Genomic DNA, 14582 nt, shown 5'->3' with positions numbered 1-14582 from the left:
AACCTTCTCAAAAGGAGACTGCCCACCTATGAGAAGCTGAGCCAATTCGTTACGATTTGCTCCTGAAGACATCGGCACCTCATGAGGCCGAGGCTGAGACGCCCCCTTGGCCTTATGGTGAGACCATTTTCCTTCCTTCTCTAGCAAGGCCTCGATGAGCCTTTGCTTGTCGTGGGAAGCCTTGAGCTCCTTTGGTAGGCGACTACCGCTCATGCGAGAATGGTCGAGCATTACCAATAACCTGTCAATGTGGGCTCTCATCAACAAGGCCTTTGTCCAAACAAACTCCTAGTTGTACTCAACCCAGGAGTAAACTCTCTAAACATGGGCTTGCTCTCGATTAGAGAGAGTAATAGTTATTGCTTTATCGTCTGGGACTTTTCCCCAAATGGCACAAATTGGGAACTCAGCTTTATCGGCCTCCTTACTAAGGAACTCCCATCCCTGGCCAAGAATAAGGATTTTTCTGCTGTTGTTTGGCATTCAAATGGTGACCCTCGAATTGAGCGAGGAGATATCAAGGGCGAGAGCGAAAGTTATAAATGTTACCTTCCAACGCCTTGACCGCATGGGTAGTGAGGAACTCATGGGTGGTCAAGTCGAGATACCCATCTTTAGAGAGTTTCAAAACCATTCTCCATGCAAAGGAGCAACATTATGGATTCTCCAGGCGTTAGAGTGAAGTTAAGCCAGTGCCAGCTTCAAGTAGTCGAGAACGTCGTGCACTGATCAATAGAAAGGAAGCTGTAACCCATGAGAAAGGGAACATATTGTGAGGGCCACCTTCTCAACAAAGACCTTAGTGTCGACAACCCCTTGGGGAGGAACCTCAAGAATCACTGAATCAAAGATTCCATATGAATCTGTTAGCTTCCTAAGATCGATCTTGGTAAGAATAGATGACCAATCATAACTGTGAGGGAAAGGCCCAAGGCCCATCTTATAAGGGTCCAGGCCCGAAGAGGCCAAGCCCAGGAACTCAAGGCCCAAGGGCAAAACCCTTCCGTAAGTTAAGGGTCTGGGCCGGAGAATCACCTGCTAAGCTCGTGGTTGTAAACCTATTTGAGAAGGCCTTTTAGTGCCGAGCTTGGATGTGCCAATGAGATCGTCTTGGGGCTCGACAGCCTACCAGGACCTACCAAAGAATGCCGGGCAAGATGCCCAGCTGCACGCGAATGGCTAAATGAGCTCAGTCAGAAACCCATTAGACTTAGGGGACACCGCACTCAAATGCATGTGTCAGGAAACCCGACACGCAACGGCGCGAGTGCACCCCACGTACGAAGGATGGCTCGCCCACGACCTGACACCCAACTCTGGCAAGACGCAGCAGGATAGGCCTAGCGACAGACACCTTACACTCCATAACTTCTCAGCAGTGGGACAGGCCTAGCACGGCTGACATGCCACGATCTCCTTCAACCGCCAGAGCTGCGGGTTGACACACTGTGGCAACAGGAAATGAGTGGTAGCAAGTCTGACACCTGATAAGCCACGACCTCCATCGGCAGCAGGACCCTTATAAAGTATAAATAACGGACATCCCTTCTATGGGAGCTCTCTCTTAACTTTTGATTGTCCTAGCTATTCATCAGAGTATTTCCTAGAGAATCGTTCACTGATTTTGGCATCGTAGTGATCCCAAACATCACCGGAGCCCTTTCTCCTTGTTTTCAGGTAACGTGAGCTTGGTTATCGCTGAAGTGCTCGAGCTGCAAAGCACAACATCAACAATAACCTTCGTAATAGGGTACATTGTGGGAAGAGGACTCTGGTGCCGACGAAGACCCCATTGGAGGGAGGAGATCCACGAAAAGAAAGGCGAGAAGCATTCTGACGAGCCATTGGGATAAATAAGGGATTCTAGAGAAAAGAAGTTGGGTTTCGACAAAAAGCACGAACAGTGAAGAAGATGAGTAAGCAAGAGTGAAAGAGGTAACAAGAAGGAGGAGAGGGCTACTTATAACAAGAAACGTGACGATTGTAATACCCCAGGTAGAATACGAGCGGTCTAATAGCATAATCACTGTGTGCAAATGCCATGATCTAATGATGTGACTAGGTGCAAATGCAGAGTTGTTACAACCTCCCTTGGCATGAAAGCACGAACAACGAACCAAACTTAATAACATGAAGAGCAAGAACCTTTCATAATCTTTAAATTCCAGCCATGCTAGCATGACAAAAATTTGCGGGATAACTGAAGAGGCTCTTTATCTCCTCTAGATGGGCCCAACAGTACTGAGTAAGAGGCCCATATAATGGGCCCAATGAGCTAGAAAACTGTAGGTGTACCATACACTCGCTATCATGAGTTCATACTGCCCAATGAGATTAATATGGTAATTGTCATGGATAAAAAATATTTAGTCCTAAAAAAACGGTGAGATATTTGAGTTGTTTATCCTCGATATGTTAATCTATTCATTCTAAAATCATATCTCGGAAATTTGACGATCAAGATATTGAGATTTGGGGAAGGGTTTAACTATCCTTATCAGCAATAATCCAACTCTATATAAAGGACCAACGTTAGCAGCCTAAGGTAACAAACAAACCCCTCATTGTAAGGCAATACACGCATATGTCTGACTTAGAGATCATAGGTGCACCAAGCATACTGGACTACTCTCTTTCTTTGTTGCAGATTAGCAATTGAACTCAATTGGCAGTGAAACGCATCCAAAATAGTATCATTATTCTCTCGAAATATTAGTCAAGTATATATTTATAATATTTATTATTTTCGATGTGAATATTTGAGATAATGTTAAATACTTAATAAATAAATTATAATTTTACTTTTTGTGTTTATATTTCTTCTTTTTAACAACTCTCCTTTTATATCTGTCATTTTTAATTAGGTTATTTGACATCATACCTTTTTAATTAATTTTATTTTAAAAAATAATTTATCTAAAAGACAAAACATTAATTAAAAATAATAAATTTCAAAATAAAAGAAGTAAATTCCGAAGTAAGTCCAGATCCGCCAAAGGACTAGTTGTGAGCTGCCACCGCCGGTACAATTGTAGCTTAAAAATAAAAAAATTGTCGAGAAAAAGGAAAAGAGGAAAACAATTTTTTTTCTCGTTTGTATTTAATGGGCGAGGAAAGCAAAAGTAAAATGCGACTGCAAGTCAGAACTATCGAAAGAAAGCGATTTGACTGCTCAGTTCGGTGTTCACAACTTTACGTACACTCAAAGACTCTCTCTGTGTCTCTCGACTGTTAGTGGCATGGGACCGCTTCCCAGCATCAACAAAACTAAACAAGAAAACGCAGCTTTACAATGAGTTTAGCTTTCTGAGCAGGGCACAACCATGGAGTACGAAAGGATCCAACAGCCTCAGGTTCTTCTTTTCTTTGTTTTTCTTTTTTTAAAATGTACTCCATTTCCATGGAATCTGGCTGGGAGTGTAGTATCTACATCTTATTTGCAGATGATCTTTATGTTTTCCCTTTCCCAATGTATTTATCATCCCGGAAATAGCATCTGATCTGCTGGGATTTTGTTAATTAATTGATAGAAAATGCATATGTTTTATATGTAAATGTGGATTCTCGGGGTGGCCAGGGTGGGGGATTGTCGCCTGGGAAGTTGAGGACCATGCTACTTGGAGCAAAAAGGAAATCAATCCAAGAGGAAGGGCTTCGCTCTAATTTCACCTCCAGATCTCATTCGTCTTCTTCTTCTTCTCCTCAGATTCATGACGCTGGTATTTACTTTTCTGCGCGTTTACCTTGTTTTTCTGATTATTAAAATTGAGTTCTTTCTTTTCTACTCCACCGGAAATACTTTATTAAAATTTTGAATTTTTTGAACGTAGTAGGAGTCACATTGTTTTTTACTCCACTGTTCTTTTATTGCACTACTATTTCACTTACTAAAAAAAGAAAAAATATTTCTAGTGTACTTTATGCGTCGATTTATATTTTTGTTGGAAATTCCATATGACTTAACAACTAAGGCTTCGGATACATTAGATTTGAATAAAATATTATTAGAATATAATTTTTTTAAGAGAAGGTGCTACAAACACAAAGAGATTCGACAAAAATAAACTCACAAGTTGACATGGCTTCATATGATACGTTAGATCTACTTTACAATAAAATTAACTTTACAATCTAACGTATTATATCAAATTACATCAGTTTGCGGATTGACTTTTGTAAGATCTCTTTGTGGCTAAAGTATTTCTTTTTTTTTAATATTATTTTTGTGTTTAAATTTGAAAAAATTTAATTATTATTTGTTTTTTGTTTGGGAGTTTGGAAAATTATAATGATTATATGAGATGAAATAATTTGTGAAAACAAATCAGGCCTAAGAGTCAAAGTTATCATTTCTTCCTTTTCATTTTCTGGGACGTCTCGAGAGCCTAACGGAGGAATAGGTACTGTTTGGTTTGCAGACATCTTGTTTGCGCCTGCTATTATATGCCTTTATATACGAATTTATCCAGGGAAATATTTCCCATGTAAACCATTGCCACGTTTTGGTCTAAATTTTGTGCATGAGTCTTGAGTTTCTATGTTTGGATGCTTTATTTATATGACAGAACAGGAAACATTACCGAGTAAAAGAGCAAAGAGATGATTTTGAAATCCATTAATTGCTTGTGGGAAACCTTTTTCAGGTGATAGCGGTTCTGATAATTGCAAAGTTGTAGATGTTGTGACTGTTCTTCCTGAGTGCTCCACTTCAACTGCAGTCTACTCATTAGGCTCGGACATGGTAACTGACCGCAGATTGAACACATTAATCAATTCAAGGCATAAAACTCAAGAAGATTCTACATTGGATTGTGATAGTGGGCACGACGGCATGACTGTGTCCTCAGCCCTCTTTGAGTTTCAGAAGGCTGAGCGGGCCCACCAGAGAGTGCCTCTTGGGCCATTCTCAAAGCCGGCACCATCCAAATGGGATGATGCCCAAAAGTGGATTGCAAGCCCTACTTCAAACCGGCCAAAGATGGGGCAGGCTCAAGTGCATGGTGGGCAAGGAGTTGGATCACGAAAGGCGGCTAATGTTGGTTATCAGCTGTCTGCTAAGGTTGTTGTTGAAGTTCCAGAACAAAGAGTTGCTTCCTTCGAAGAACCAGATACGAAGCGGATTGATACAAATCAAGCTAAGATGGAATGTGCGGGGTTGAAGTTTGTCAGTTGGGAAGTAGACCACCCCTATCCAATTGCAGATTCATATGGCAAGCCTGTCCTCATGATTGAGAACTCTGTTGGAGAGTCAGTGAGTAAGGATTACATTTAGTGTAAAGATTGGTTCATAGTCTCACTTATCTTTTGTGGAAAGTTCATTCTTTGCAGGACAATTCCAACAATGTAATCACATTGGATTAATATATCTATTGTGTTTTCTAGGATTGATCACCTAATGTTGTGGCACTTGTGTTCATGTAGTACATTGTAACTATGCTATGCTATTATTTTTATATGTTTTCTTAAACATTAAGAGTCATTACATTACATTTGCTTAAAAGAAAATGACCTGAAATCTGTGTTGTCTTTGTCAAAAAAGAGAGAGTGACTACTTTATCATTTTCTTTGTGTCACTTGTAAAAAAGATGATTTACTTTTTGGCATTCCCATATCTCTTTTGACTTGGTTATGTTACTAATTAATTCCTGCAAATCCCTACCTTTCTAGTTATTTTACTTGAGAGTTTAAGCTGTTGAAGTACCCTGCATCATTACCAGCAGAGTGAGATTCTGGCTGTACAGAACTGCTCTGCAACCAGTTTTTTTTTTCCTTTTTTGTTTGAGACTGGCAACATTATGTTGCATTGTAGATCGGATTGTCTGCTTTTGTCTTCTCTCTGCTACTTGTTTGGCAACATTTGTCTTTTTTTCTTTTTTTTTTTTTCCTAGTTTCCTATTTTTCTGTGAGAAATCTAATGGAATGAACTGGCAAGAGAGTAGCACTGAAGGCTATGGTTCTTTTTCTTGTACTTTTAAGATTTTTTTAATAGAAGGATTGAAAATAATTTTCTCTCTTTCACATTGAGCTTACCCTTCTAACATATTGCATAAAGGATTTGAGAGATCTTTGTTGTAGAGGAGCACTTGATTTAAATTTTTTCCAATCTCATATGTATATGCTTGTGTGTGTGTGTGTGTGTGTGTGTGTGTGTGTGTGTTTTAGACGATTCATGTAAGCTTCAAAGTTTTTGAAAAGAAAAGAAAATTTTAGGTAGATTTAGTATGGATGTGATAGTTGATGACTTTTGTTCGTTAAAAGAATGTCAAGTTCAATTAGCATAATTGATGTCATTTTCTCTCATTGATTGTGCATTGTTTGGACACTTAGATATTCTTAAAACTTATCATAATTTCCTTCCCAAACATCACTCAAACACAGAACATTTTTCAATTTCAAATCTTCAACTTTTTCATCTAATTATTACCTAATCATTATCCAAACACAAAACCCAACACAACTTTCCCAAACTTCCAAATAAAACACAAAAAACATTACACATTTTTCAAATTTCAAAACAAAAATAATATTAAAAATTTATATCCCAACAAATGTTTAACTTAAAAGTATTCTTATTTAACTTTTTCTCTCTCCTTTCCCAAAACCCATTAAAACATCTTATTCAAACTCTTTCACTACTATTCACATTCCATAGAATTTTGAGATATTCAAAGTGTCCAAATGAGCCGTAAAATCTTGGCTTCGTCCTTGGTTATGGTGGAGAGCACGGACCCCATTTTGGTGGAATTTTTAAAATTTAATGTGATCTTACATTACTCGTGGACTTTTTAATATTTTCATAAGAGTAATGCTATACACCACACTCATTCTATTTTGATTATACTACGTAGTATGTATGTGGCACGTTTATCACCATTAGATGATAAAGAAACATGCAATAAATGATCATTTAATGGTGATAAATGTGTCACATCTTACTTAGTATGATGAAAGTGAGATGATAGTATGGTATATAAAATTTTCCTTTTCATAATCATCCGCCAAATTTAGTTACAGGTTCTCTTATCACCATTAACCCAACACAACTTTCGCAAACTTCCAAATAAAACACAAAAAACAATACAAAATTTTCAAATTTCGAAACAAAAATAATATTAAAAATTTATATTCAAACAAATTTTTAACTTAAAAATATTCTTATTCAACTTTTTCTCTCTTATTTCCCAAAACTCATTAAAACATCTTACTCAAACCGTTTCACTACTATTCACATTTCACATAATTTTGAGATATTCGAAGTGTCCAAATGAGCCGTAAAATCTTGGCTTTGTCCCTGGTTATGGTGGAGAGCATGGACCCCATTTTGGTGGAATTTTTAAAATTTAATGTGATCTTACATTACTCTTGGACTTTTTAATATTTTCATAAGAGTAATATTCACCACACTCTCATCTTATTTTGATTATACTACGTAGTATGTATGTGGCACGTTTATCACCATTAGATGATAAAGAAACATGCAATAAATGATAATTTAATAGTGATAAATGTGTCTCATCTTACTTAGTAGGATGAAAGTGAGATGGTACTATGGTGTATAAAATTTTCCTTTTCATAATCATCCGCCAAATTTAGTTACAGGTTCTCTTATTCAAGTGTGACATAAGGTTGTAAAAAGTGGCTGCGCTGGCGATGAAAAATTCTAACAATGTACTCTTTCTGGAGGAAAATGAATTACAGTTTGCTGATATTTTTATTTTTATTTTTTATTTTTAGGACAGTTTGCTGAAATATGATAAGAAGACGAACTGATAAATGAGATTTTCATTTTATTGCTTTTCCAAAATATGAAGAAAACAAGGAAATGTTGTCCCATTATTAAGAAACTTATAGTAAAGTGTCCAATTCCTTTCAGAGAGAGTATTGTAACAACAAGATTCCAGATTTAAGTAGTGTGGAGTATTGTCTATGAAGATAAAGTAACTTCCATGCATAATGTATTTAGAAAAAGCTATGCCTATTTACTTGCTTTAATAAAACTTCTTATTACTTATATAAAAAAAATGGAAAATGATAGTATGGCTACCAAATATGTCCACTCATATATTTTTATTTTTTATTTATTTTTATTTTTTTCTTAATGGTTAAGGATGCTTAAAAAATGCTTAAAGAAAAATAAAAGAAAAATAAAAAATCTCATTTGTACTAGTGTGCATATTTGTTGGGTACATTTGGTAGTCACCCTAGTATTGTCCTAAAAAAATATATATTTAGAAAAAACACTAAAAATAATTGCTTGGATATTATTGGTTAAACGCTTTATGTTTTTGTTTCTTTGGCAGTTAATCTCAGCCAACATGATTCATCTGTAGCCATCCAGAGTGCAACTACATTTATACCACCTCCCTCAACAGCTCGGTCTGTATCAATGAGAGATATGGGCACTGAAATGACTCCTATTGCTAGCCAAGAACCTTCCAGGACTGGAACTCCTGTGAGGGCAACAACACCAATGCGCAGCCCAATTTCTTCTAGGCCAACTACTCCAGGCAGAGCTGCCCCTGCTTCATCACCATCTGATCCATGTAATGATCATCTGGAACTTAACAAGAATGAATTATCTGAAAAGGAGCTACAGATGAAAACTAGGAGAGAGATTATGGTTCTTGGGACACAGCTGGGGAAAATGAATATTGCTGCTTGGGCTAGCAAAGAGGAGGATAAGGATGCGTCCACTTCACTGAAAACTTTAGCTTCAGAAAAGGCAGCTAAGAGTGTCACAGAGACACGTGCAGCAGCTTGGGAGGAGGCGGAGAAAGCCAAATATTTGGCCAGGTGAAATCACAAAGCCATAGATTTTCCCCCTTTTTTTAGTGTTAACATTATGGAATCTCCATATGGATGGCTAATGTATTGTCCTGCACCTTCACCCTATATATTTCAAATGTCAACTAGTGACTAGTTATGGCATGTCACTTGTCAGAAAAAACTTTTTTTAATCAAATAATATAAGATCTGGTCCGACAAATTCCAGAATGGAGGATAAGTGTGATAGATATGAATGTTACAATAATTTTTTTTTTTTTTATTGGTAAACAAAATTTTATTGATCATAAGAATAGGCAAAAGCCCAGGCATACGGGACATATACAAGATCGTTGCCTGAGCGTGCTAGTTCAGTTACAATAATAGTTGAGCTTATTGTTTGTACATAGTCACCTTATTGAGCAGAATATTGTAGGGATCATTTTGAAAACTTAGGGACAGCGGACCAAGTGTGTAGTACTTTTGAAGCTCACATATTGTGCATCGTCTTTTGCTTGGTAAGTATGGAGACATTACCACATCTGCTAAGGGAGGAAATAAGAGATGAGACTATGCCTAAAATTCTTCTTCTATAATCTACCAGGTTGGTGGAACAGGATACTTATTAGCAGGAGCATCTGAACCATATAAAGAAATACCTGCATTATTTATGCTTGAGTTGTACTTTGTCCCAGACACCCAGGGCAAATCTGAAAAACATTTATGCTTGAGTTGTTATTTATAATTACTTCACTGTATGTGGTATGAAATGGCACGTCTTGACTTAAATTGTCCAGGTTCAAACGTGAAGAGATGAAAATTCAGGCATGGGAGAATCATCAAATAGCCAAAACAGAAGCTGAGATGAGGAAAGTTGAGGTACTCTATACTTTTCTTGCCAATTCCTTTATTGTTGTAGCTATTATCATCTCATTTATTTTTACATGTAGCCTTCCTCTTGTTGAAAATATATATTCTAGACAATCAGCCTTGTAATTGGGCTTTTCTGCTTCACTATGACCTCTTGCTTGGCCTTTTCAATAAGATATCTCATTTCATGCCAAGAACAATGCAGAATCTTGTACTTCAGCACCTAATGTCTAGGGACCTGAGGATCTGGTGGTTGCGATAGCAAAGCAGATATTACATCTTAATACTTCCTCCCATTTGGTTTTGATGTTCTCTGTAAACATAAAGATTGAATCGAGTCTGATTATATAGATATAAGAAACCCCTAACGGTTGCCTCAAGTGGTAAAGGCCTTGGGTTTAGGGGTATGCTCCCCCTAGGTCTAAGGTTCAAATCCTCTTGGGTGCAAACAATCTCTAGGGGCTATAGGACTGGGGGATTTTCCCCTTGAATTACCCGATGTGCGCTTGTGTGAAACTCCTTGCTAAGGGCCTGTGTACTCCTGGGATTAGTCGGGATGCTGTTCCAGACACCCGGTGCCAATCAAAAACAAAATTATATAGATATAAGAAAGAATCTTGTCAGATATGCCGAATCATCTCCCAAGGAAGGTGATGAGATGACATTTCTTGTAAAAGAAACTCAAGTGTAACTGGGATGTTGCGATAGAAGCCTGTCTATGAGTATAGAAGTTTTGATGTGCAAGTATCATGTTTCTGGACGTTATTACAGTAAAGAAGGGAATGATAAAAATAAAAATAAAAAATAAAAAAAAGGGATTGATCAGTTTTACAATATACTGTGAAGCTGCTGTAAAAGCATGCCTGCCTCAAATTCATTATGAAAGTTTTTCATATATCCAGAGCTGATTCTTAAATCTAAGGCAAAATCGGTGGTTTCTTAAAGACCAAAGAAACCTATAAAGTTAGGAATAAGTTTGAGGTGACGTGTTGTCCACAGTTGGATTTGGTTAATATTCTTCTTTTGCATATTTGAGTGAGATGCTGTTGTACCTAATTATACCACCAACCCCAACAAGTAAAAACAGCCCTTATAATCTTTTGAACTTAAAACATTACTTTGCATAATGGGATAACCCATCTTCTTTCTACATTGATCCTTCAGCCTAACATCCTAGATCCTAGAGATTGTTTCTGCCTTGAAAAATCTGCAAAAGATTTCTCAAAACCAAACATTTAGCTGCAATCAAATATGAGCCTTTTCTTCTTTTTGGATGGTAGACCCTACATCAACTTGTCCATCATTTCTCTACGGCGTCTACGCCATAATCTTTCTAAACCGAACTTGAGCAAGATGTAAACTCCTTCTGTTATTTCTAAATGTTTTATTAAAAATAACATGGATATAACCCCTAGGGGTTGGCTCAAGTGGTAAAGGCCTTGGTCTTGGTGGTATGCTCCCTTCAGGTCTAAGGTTTGAATCCTCTTGGGTGCGAACAATTTCTAGGGGCCATCAGACCAGAGGAACTTCCCCTTGAATTACAGGAGGTGCACTTGTGTGTTACAAATTTTTTTTATGACAATGATGATCATTCGATGGTTGACGATGACGGTAATTATATACTCTAGGATTCTTTGTATTTCTTATTTTAGTATAGAAGTCAATATCTACAATTGTTGTCTTTTTTGGTCATTGTCTTCTGGGTATATTTTGATTCAACTATGTAATTTGTTTTGTTGGTCACTAATGAAGCTCTGGATGAGCTGTAGGAGGTTGTTGGTCACTAATGAAGCCCTGGATGTGGGTGAGCTGTAGGAGGCTGTTGTAATTGACACCTAAATAAAAGTTAGTGGCTGATGTGGATTTGTCTCAGGGCTCAGAATGGAAATTTGTGATTAGGAAAGGGAAAGAATTCAAATAGGAGTGGGGGATGGTTCAGGCAGTGGTGTTGGATTGTGTTTTCAGGTTGGGAGATGGATCCACGAGGAATCTATTAATTGCAAACCATTTACTTATCAAAAAATTGCAAACCGTTGAAAATATGCTTGCTGCTCAAGCATGGGAAGCCAAGTGCTACTGGAAATGTGGTCTCAGTGGTGGATCCTAAATTCTTGTGCTCTTGCCTCTGAATGATAGCATGACGTGTTCTGGTATGAAGTCTTCCAGTAGGAAAAAAAAAAATGAAAGAAATTCAACATTTTGTGCAATTATTATGAGAGGGCTTTGATGAGCAGTTTATGACTCTTTGCATTGCAATCATAGTGTGGGCATTATCATCATGGGTCAGCCTCCATACATCAGGCCTAATATAGAATAGAAAACTAAAATGACTTTCTCTCTATCAATTATGATTCAAGAGGAGTGATCTCTAGTTGTGGCTGAGCCAAGAAAGGGTTAGTTTGATTCTCATGAAGCCTAAATTACCATTTTGGAATGTTAACTATACCTATTGCAGATTGCTTGTTAAATGAGTATTCACTTCCTTCTGAAATCTCAATTGTCAAGAGCTTGTTAAGTTCAAGTATTATAGTAATCTCTAACTTCACACAGATGATATCACAAAAATCCATCAGTTTACACTGTATTTTTGACTGTGTGTGGTTTTCAGGTAGAGGTTGAAAGAATGAGGGGGCAAGCACATGATAAGCTTATGAATAAATTAGCAGCTGCAAGGCACAAGGCTGAAGAAAAGCGAGCAGTGGCCGAAACCAAGAGAAACCAGCAAGCTTCAAAAACTGAGCAACAAACAGAGTATATACGCCAAACTGGTCGCATCGCTTACTCGTTTTCATGTTGTGGTTGGTGCTCCTAGAATTTGAAATACTTTACGCAATGGAGGTCTTCTGTTGCTTGCCTATGTATTTGGTGTAATTTTTTAATTTGTTCATGTCTCTTGTTTCGTGTAAAAAAGCCTGTGCTTCCTATACAACAGCTTTTTTTTTTTAATATCATGCAATCCTGGTGTAAAAACTAAGACGTGGTTTTGCTAAGCTTGTGAAGAAATTTATGCAAGTACTTTTCCATCAAGTAGAATGGTGAACATTCTTTAGGAAAATTGAACCTAGATAAGTGCTTCTTATGACCATGGCTAAGGTTCAAACTTGTTTAATGGGTTGAGGGGACAGGAATTGGAAATTTTGGGGAAAAATTGTTGGAAAAAATAGTTTCGAATACGTGCTATGAAAATTGATAAAATAACAAAGTGAGCAATAACTAATATGGCAAATTAGACAAGAAAATCAATGAAGACGAGAACTTGTCCTTGCTAAGCACTGTTATTCAAGTTTTTAGTTCTGCTCATGCACTTTGAGCTGAAGAGAGTGTGCTCTCTCAGCACAAAATAAATAAAATATTAAATCTCTTTCATTTTCAGCTATCTATTACCTATATCATTTCTCAATTTTCAAAGCATCTTCTTTGATTTCACAATAAAATAACTTTGTCTTGAAAGCATTATTTCTTTTAATTGCAAGCATTTGATTACTTCTTCCTCTAATTGCCAAGAAGCCCTTCATTATGTATCTGTTATCATTCATTTTATTTCTTACCCTTTTAAACATTTAAATTTGGAGAAAACCCATCAATTCGCCCATTTAGTGGGTGCATTTCGGTTTCAAGATACTATGGTCTTACTTAACCATTCATTTCTCCCATTATGATAGAAATGTTTCTTCCTACATTCTTAAAGAAATTCAATTAGAGAAAATATATTTGCAATTCTTAATTGTGCAATTGCAAAAAAATGAATAAAACATAAGACTCACATGAAAAAAAATTAATTTTTTAATAATAGACTTCATTCTTTACTCATTCAATTACTTGAACAAAAAATTATTCCAACAACACATCAAGGGCGGCTAATTATGGTTTTGGACTAATTAATTCATGCACTTCATGTATTGTTTTGGTGGCATTTCATTGTAAGCCACAACCTGATAGTCTGTATGGTGAAATGTATATATATCATCACTCGTGCAATAATACTCAAAACTTATTGAAAATAATTGACAGATTTGTGTAGGAGTAAGGGTGTTTCATTTCGGTGTATTTCTTAGGGGCATTGAACATAATTAGCTATTTACTAAAGGAAAATGATACACATTCAACCATTTTTACAACCATTTATTTACACAACCATATTTTAAATCAGGAAAATACCAATGAAGTGGACCACCCCCCCCCCCCCCCCCCCAAAAAAAAAAAAAAATGACCGATACTTGTTTTTTTTTTTTTAAAATAAAAAAATACTTAATAATTAAGGAACTGTTTATTAGTAAATTTGTATTTGTTTTAAAAAAATATATTTAAAAATGTTTAAAAAATATGTAAAGAAAAACGAAAAAGGAAAAAGAAATTTTTTTTAGCTTTATCGGTCCAGCTATTGGTACCGGTAGCAAGACCTTATAAATTAAGGGTAATTTTATAAAATAATTTATAAAAGTATTATCGTTTTAGAATTTATAAAAGACATGCGACCACCTTTTCGAAACTAATATCGATTAGCATCAATCGACACTGCCCCCTACGCTTAACTCCTAAGAATCATCACATTCAACTAATAATATAGATGAGCCTCAACAAATGCTTTTAACAAGAATTTATCTATTGGTCTAGACTACCAAAGTTTATCTCGGAGCATTATAGACCTCCACTACTAACCTAACAAGTAAAAAATCATTACTCAGCAAGCAACCAGAAAACTGATCTCCCTGGGGGCACCCTTTACTTTAAACTTTAAAGGCAAATGACTGATGCCTTCTCTTCTACAAAAAAACCGAGATCGTCCATTGTTTTACATCTCTTATGTTTTGCTCAACAGCCTTGCCGACTTCCACTTCCAAACAACAAGATACGGTAGTTCATCCATAGCTGAGCGGAAAGCAGTGGCTTTCTCCTATGATTTACCTATCTTGATTGTAAACAATTAGAGGAGAAAAAATTAACTAATC

General features: G+C 36.6%; 1 protein-coding gene across 2 annotated transcripts; it reads left to right on the top strand.

Annotated features, from left to right (window-relative positions):
• Positions 1 to 3152: 3152 nt before the first annotated feature.
• LOC121255887 lies at positions 3153 to 12660 on the top strand. 2 transcript variants are annotated; one of them, XM_041156437.1, is made up of 6 exons: positions 3153 to 3353; positions 3578 to 3719; positions 4644 to 5255; positions 8301 to 8793; positions 9561 to 9642; positions 12228 to 12361. In XM_041156437.1, the coding sequence occupies exons 1-6, from the start codon at positions 3324 to 3326 to the stop codon at positions 12243 to 12245; spliced, it is 1377 nt and encodes a 458-aa protein (XP_041012371.1). In that variant the 5' UTR covers positions 3153 to 3323; the 3' UTR covers positions 12246 to 12361. The 2 variants fall into 2 exon arrangements, with proteins under 2 accessions (XP_041012371.1, XP_041012370.1); XM_041156436.1 differs by having other exon boundaries at positions 3155 to 3353; positions 12242 to 12660.
• Positions 12661 to 14582: the final 1922 nt, after the last annotated feature.

The sequence above is a fragment of the Juglans microcarpa x Juglans regia genome, chromosome 3D (assembly GCF_004785595.1).
Source record: "Juglans microcarpa x Juglans regia isolate MS1-56 chromosome 3D, Jm3101_v1.0, whole genome shotgun sequence".
Lineage (NCBI taxonomy): Eukaryota > Viridiplantae > Streptophyta > Magnoliopsida > Fagales > Juglandaceae > Juglans > Juglans microcarpa x Juglans regia.
The sequence above is the reverse complement of the archived record's forward strand: the minus strand, read 5'-3'. Positions and strand labels throughout refer to the sequence as shown.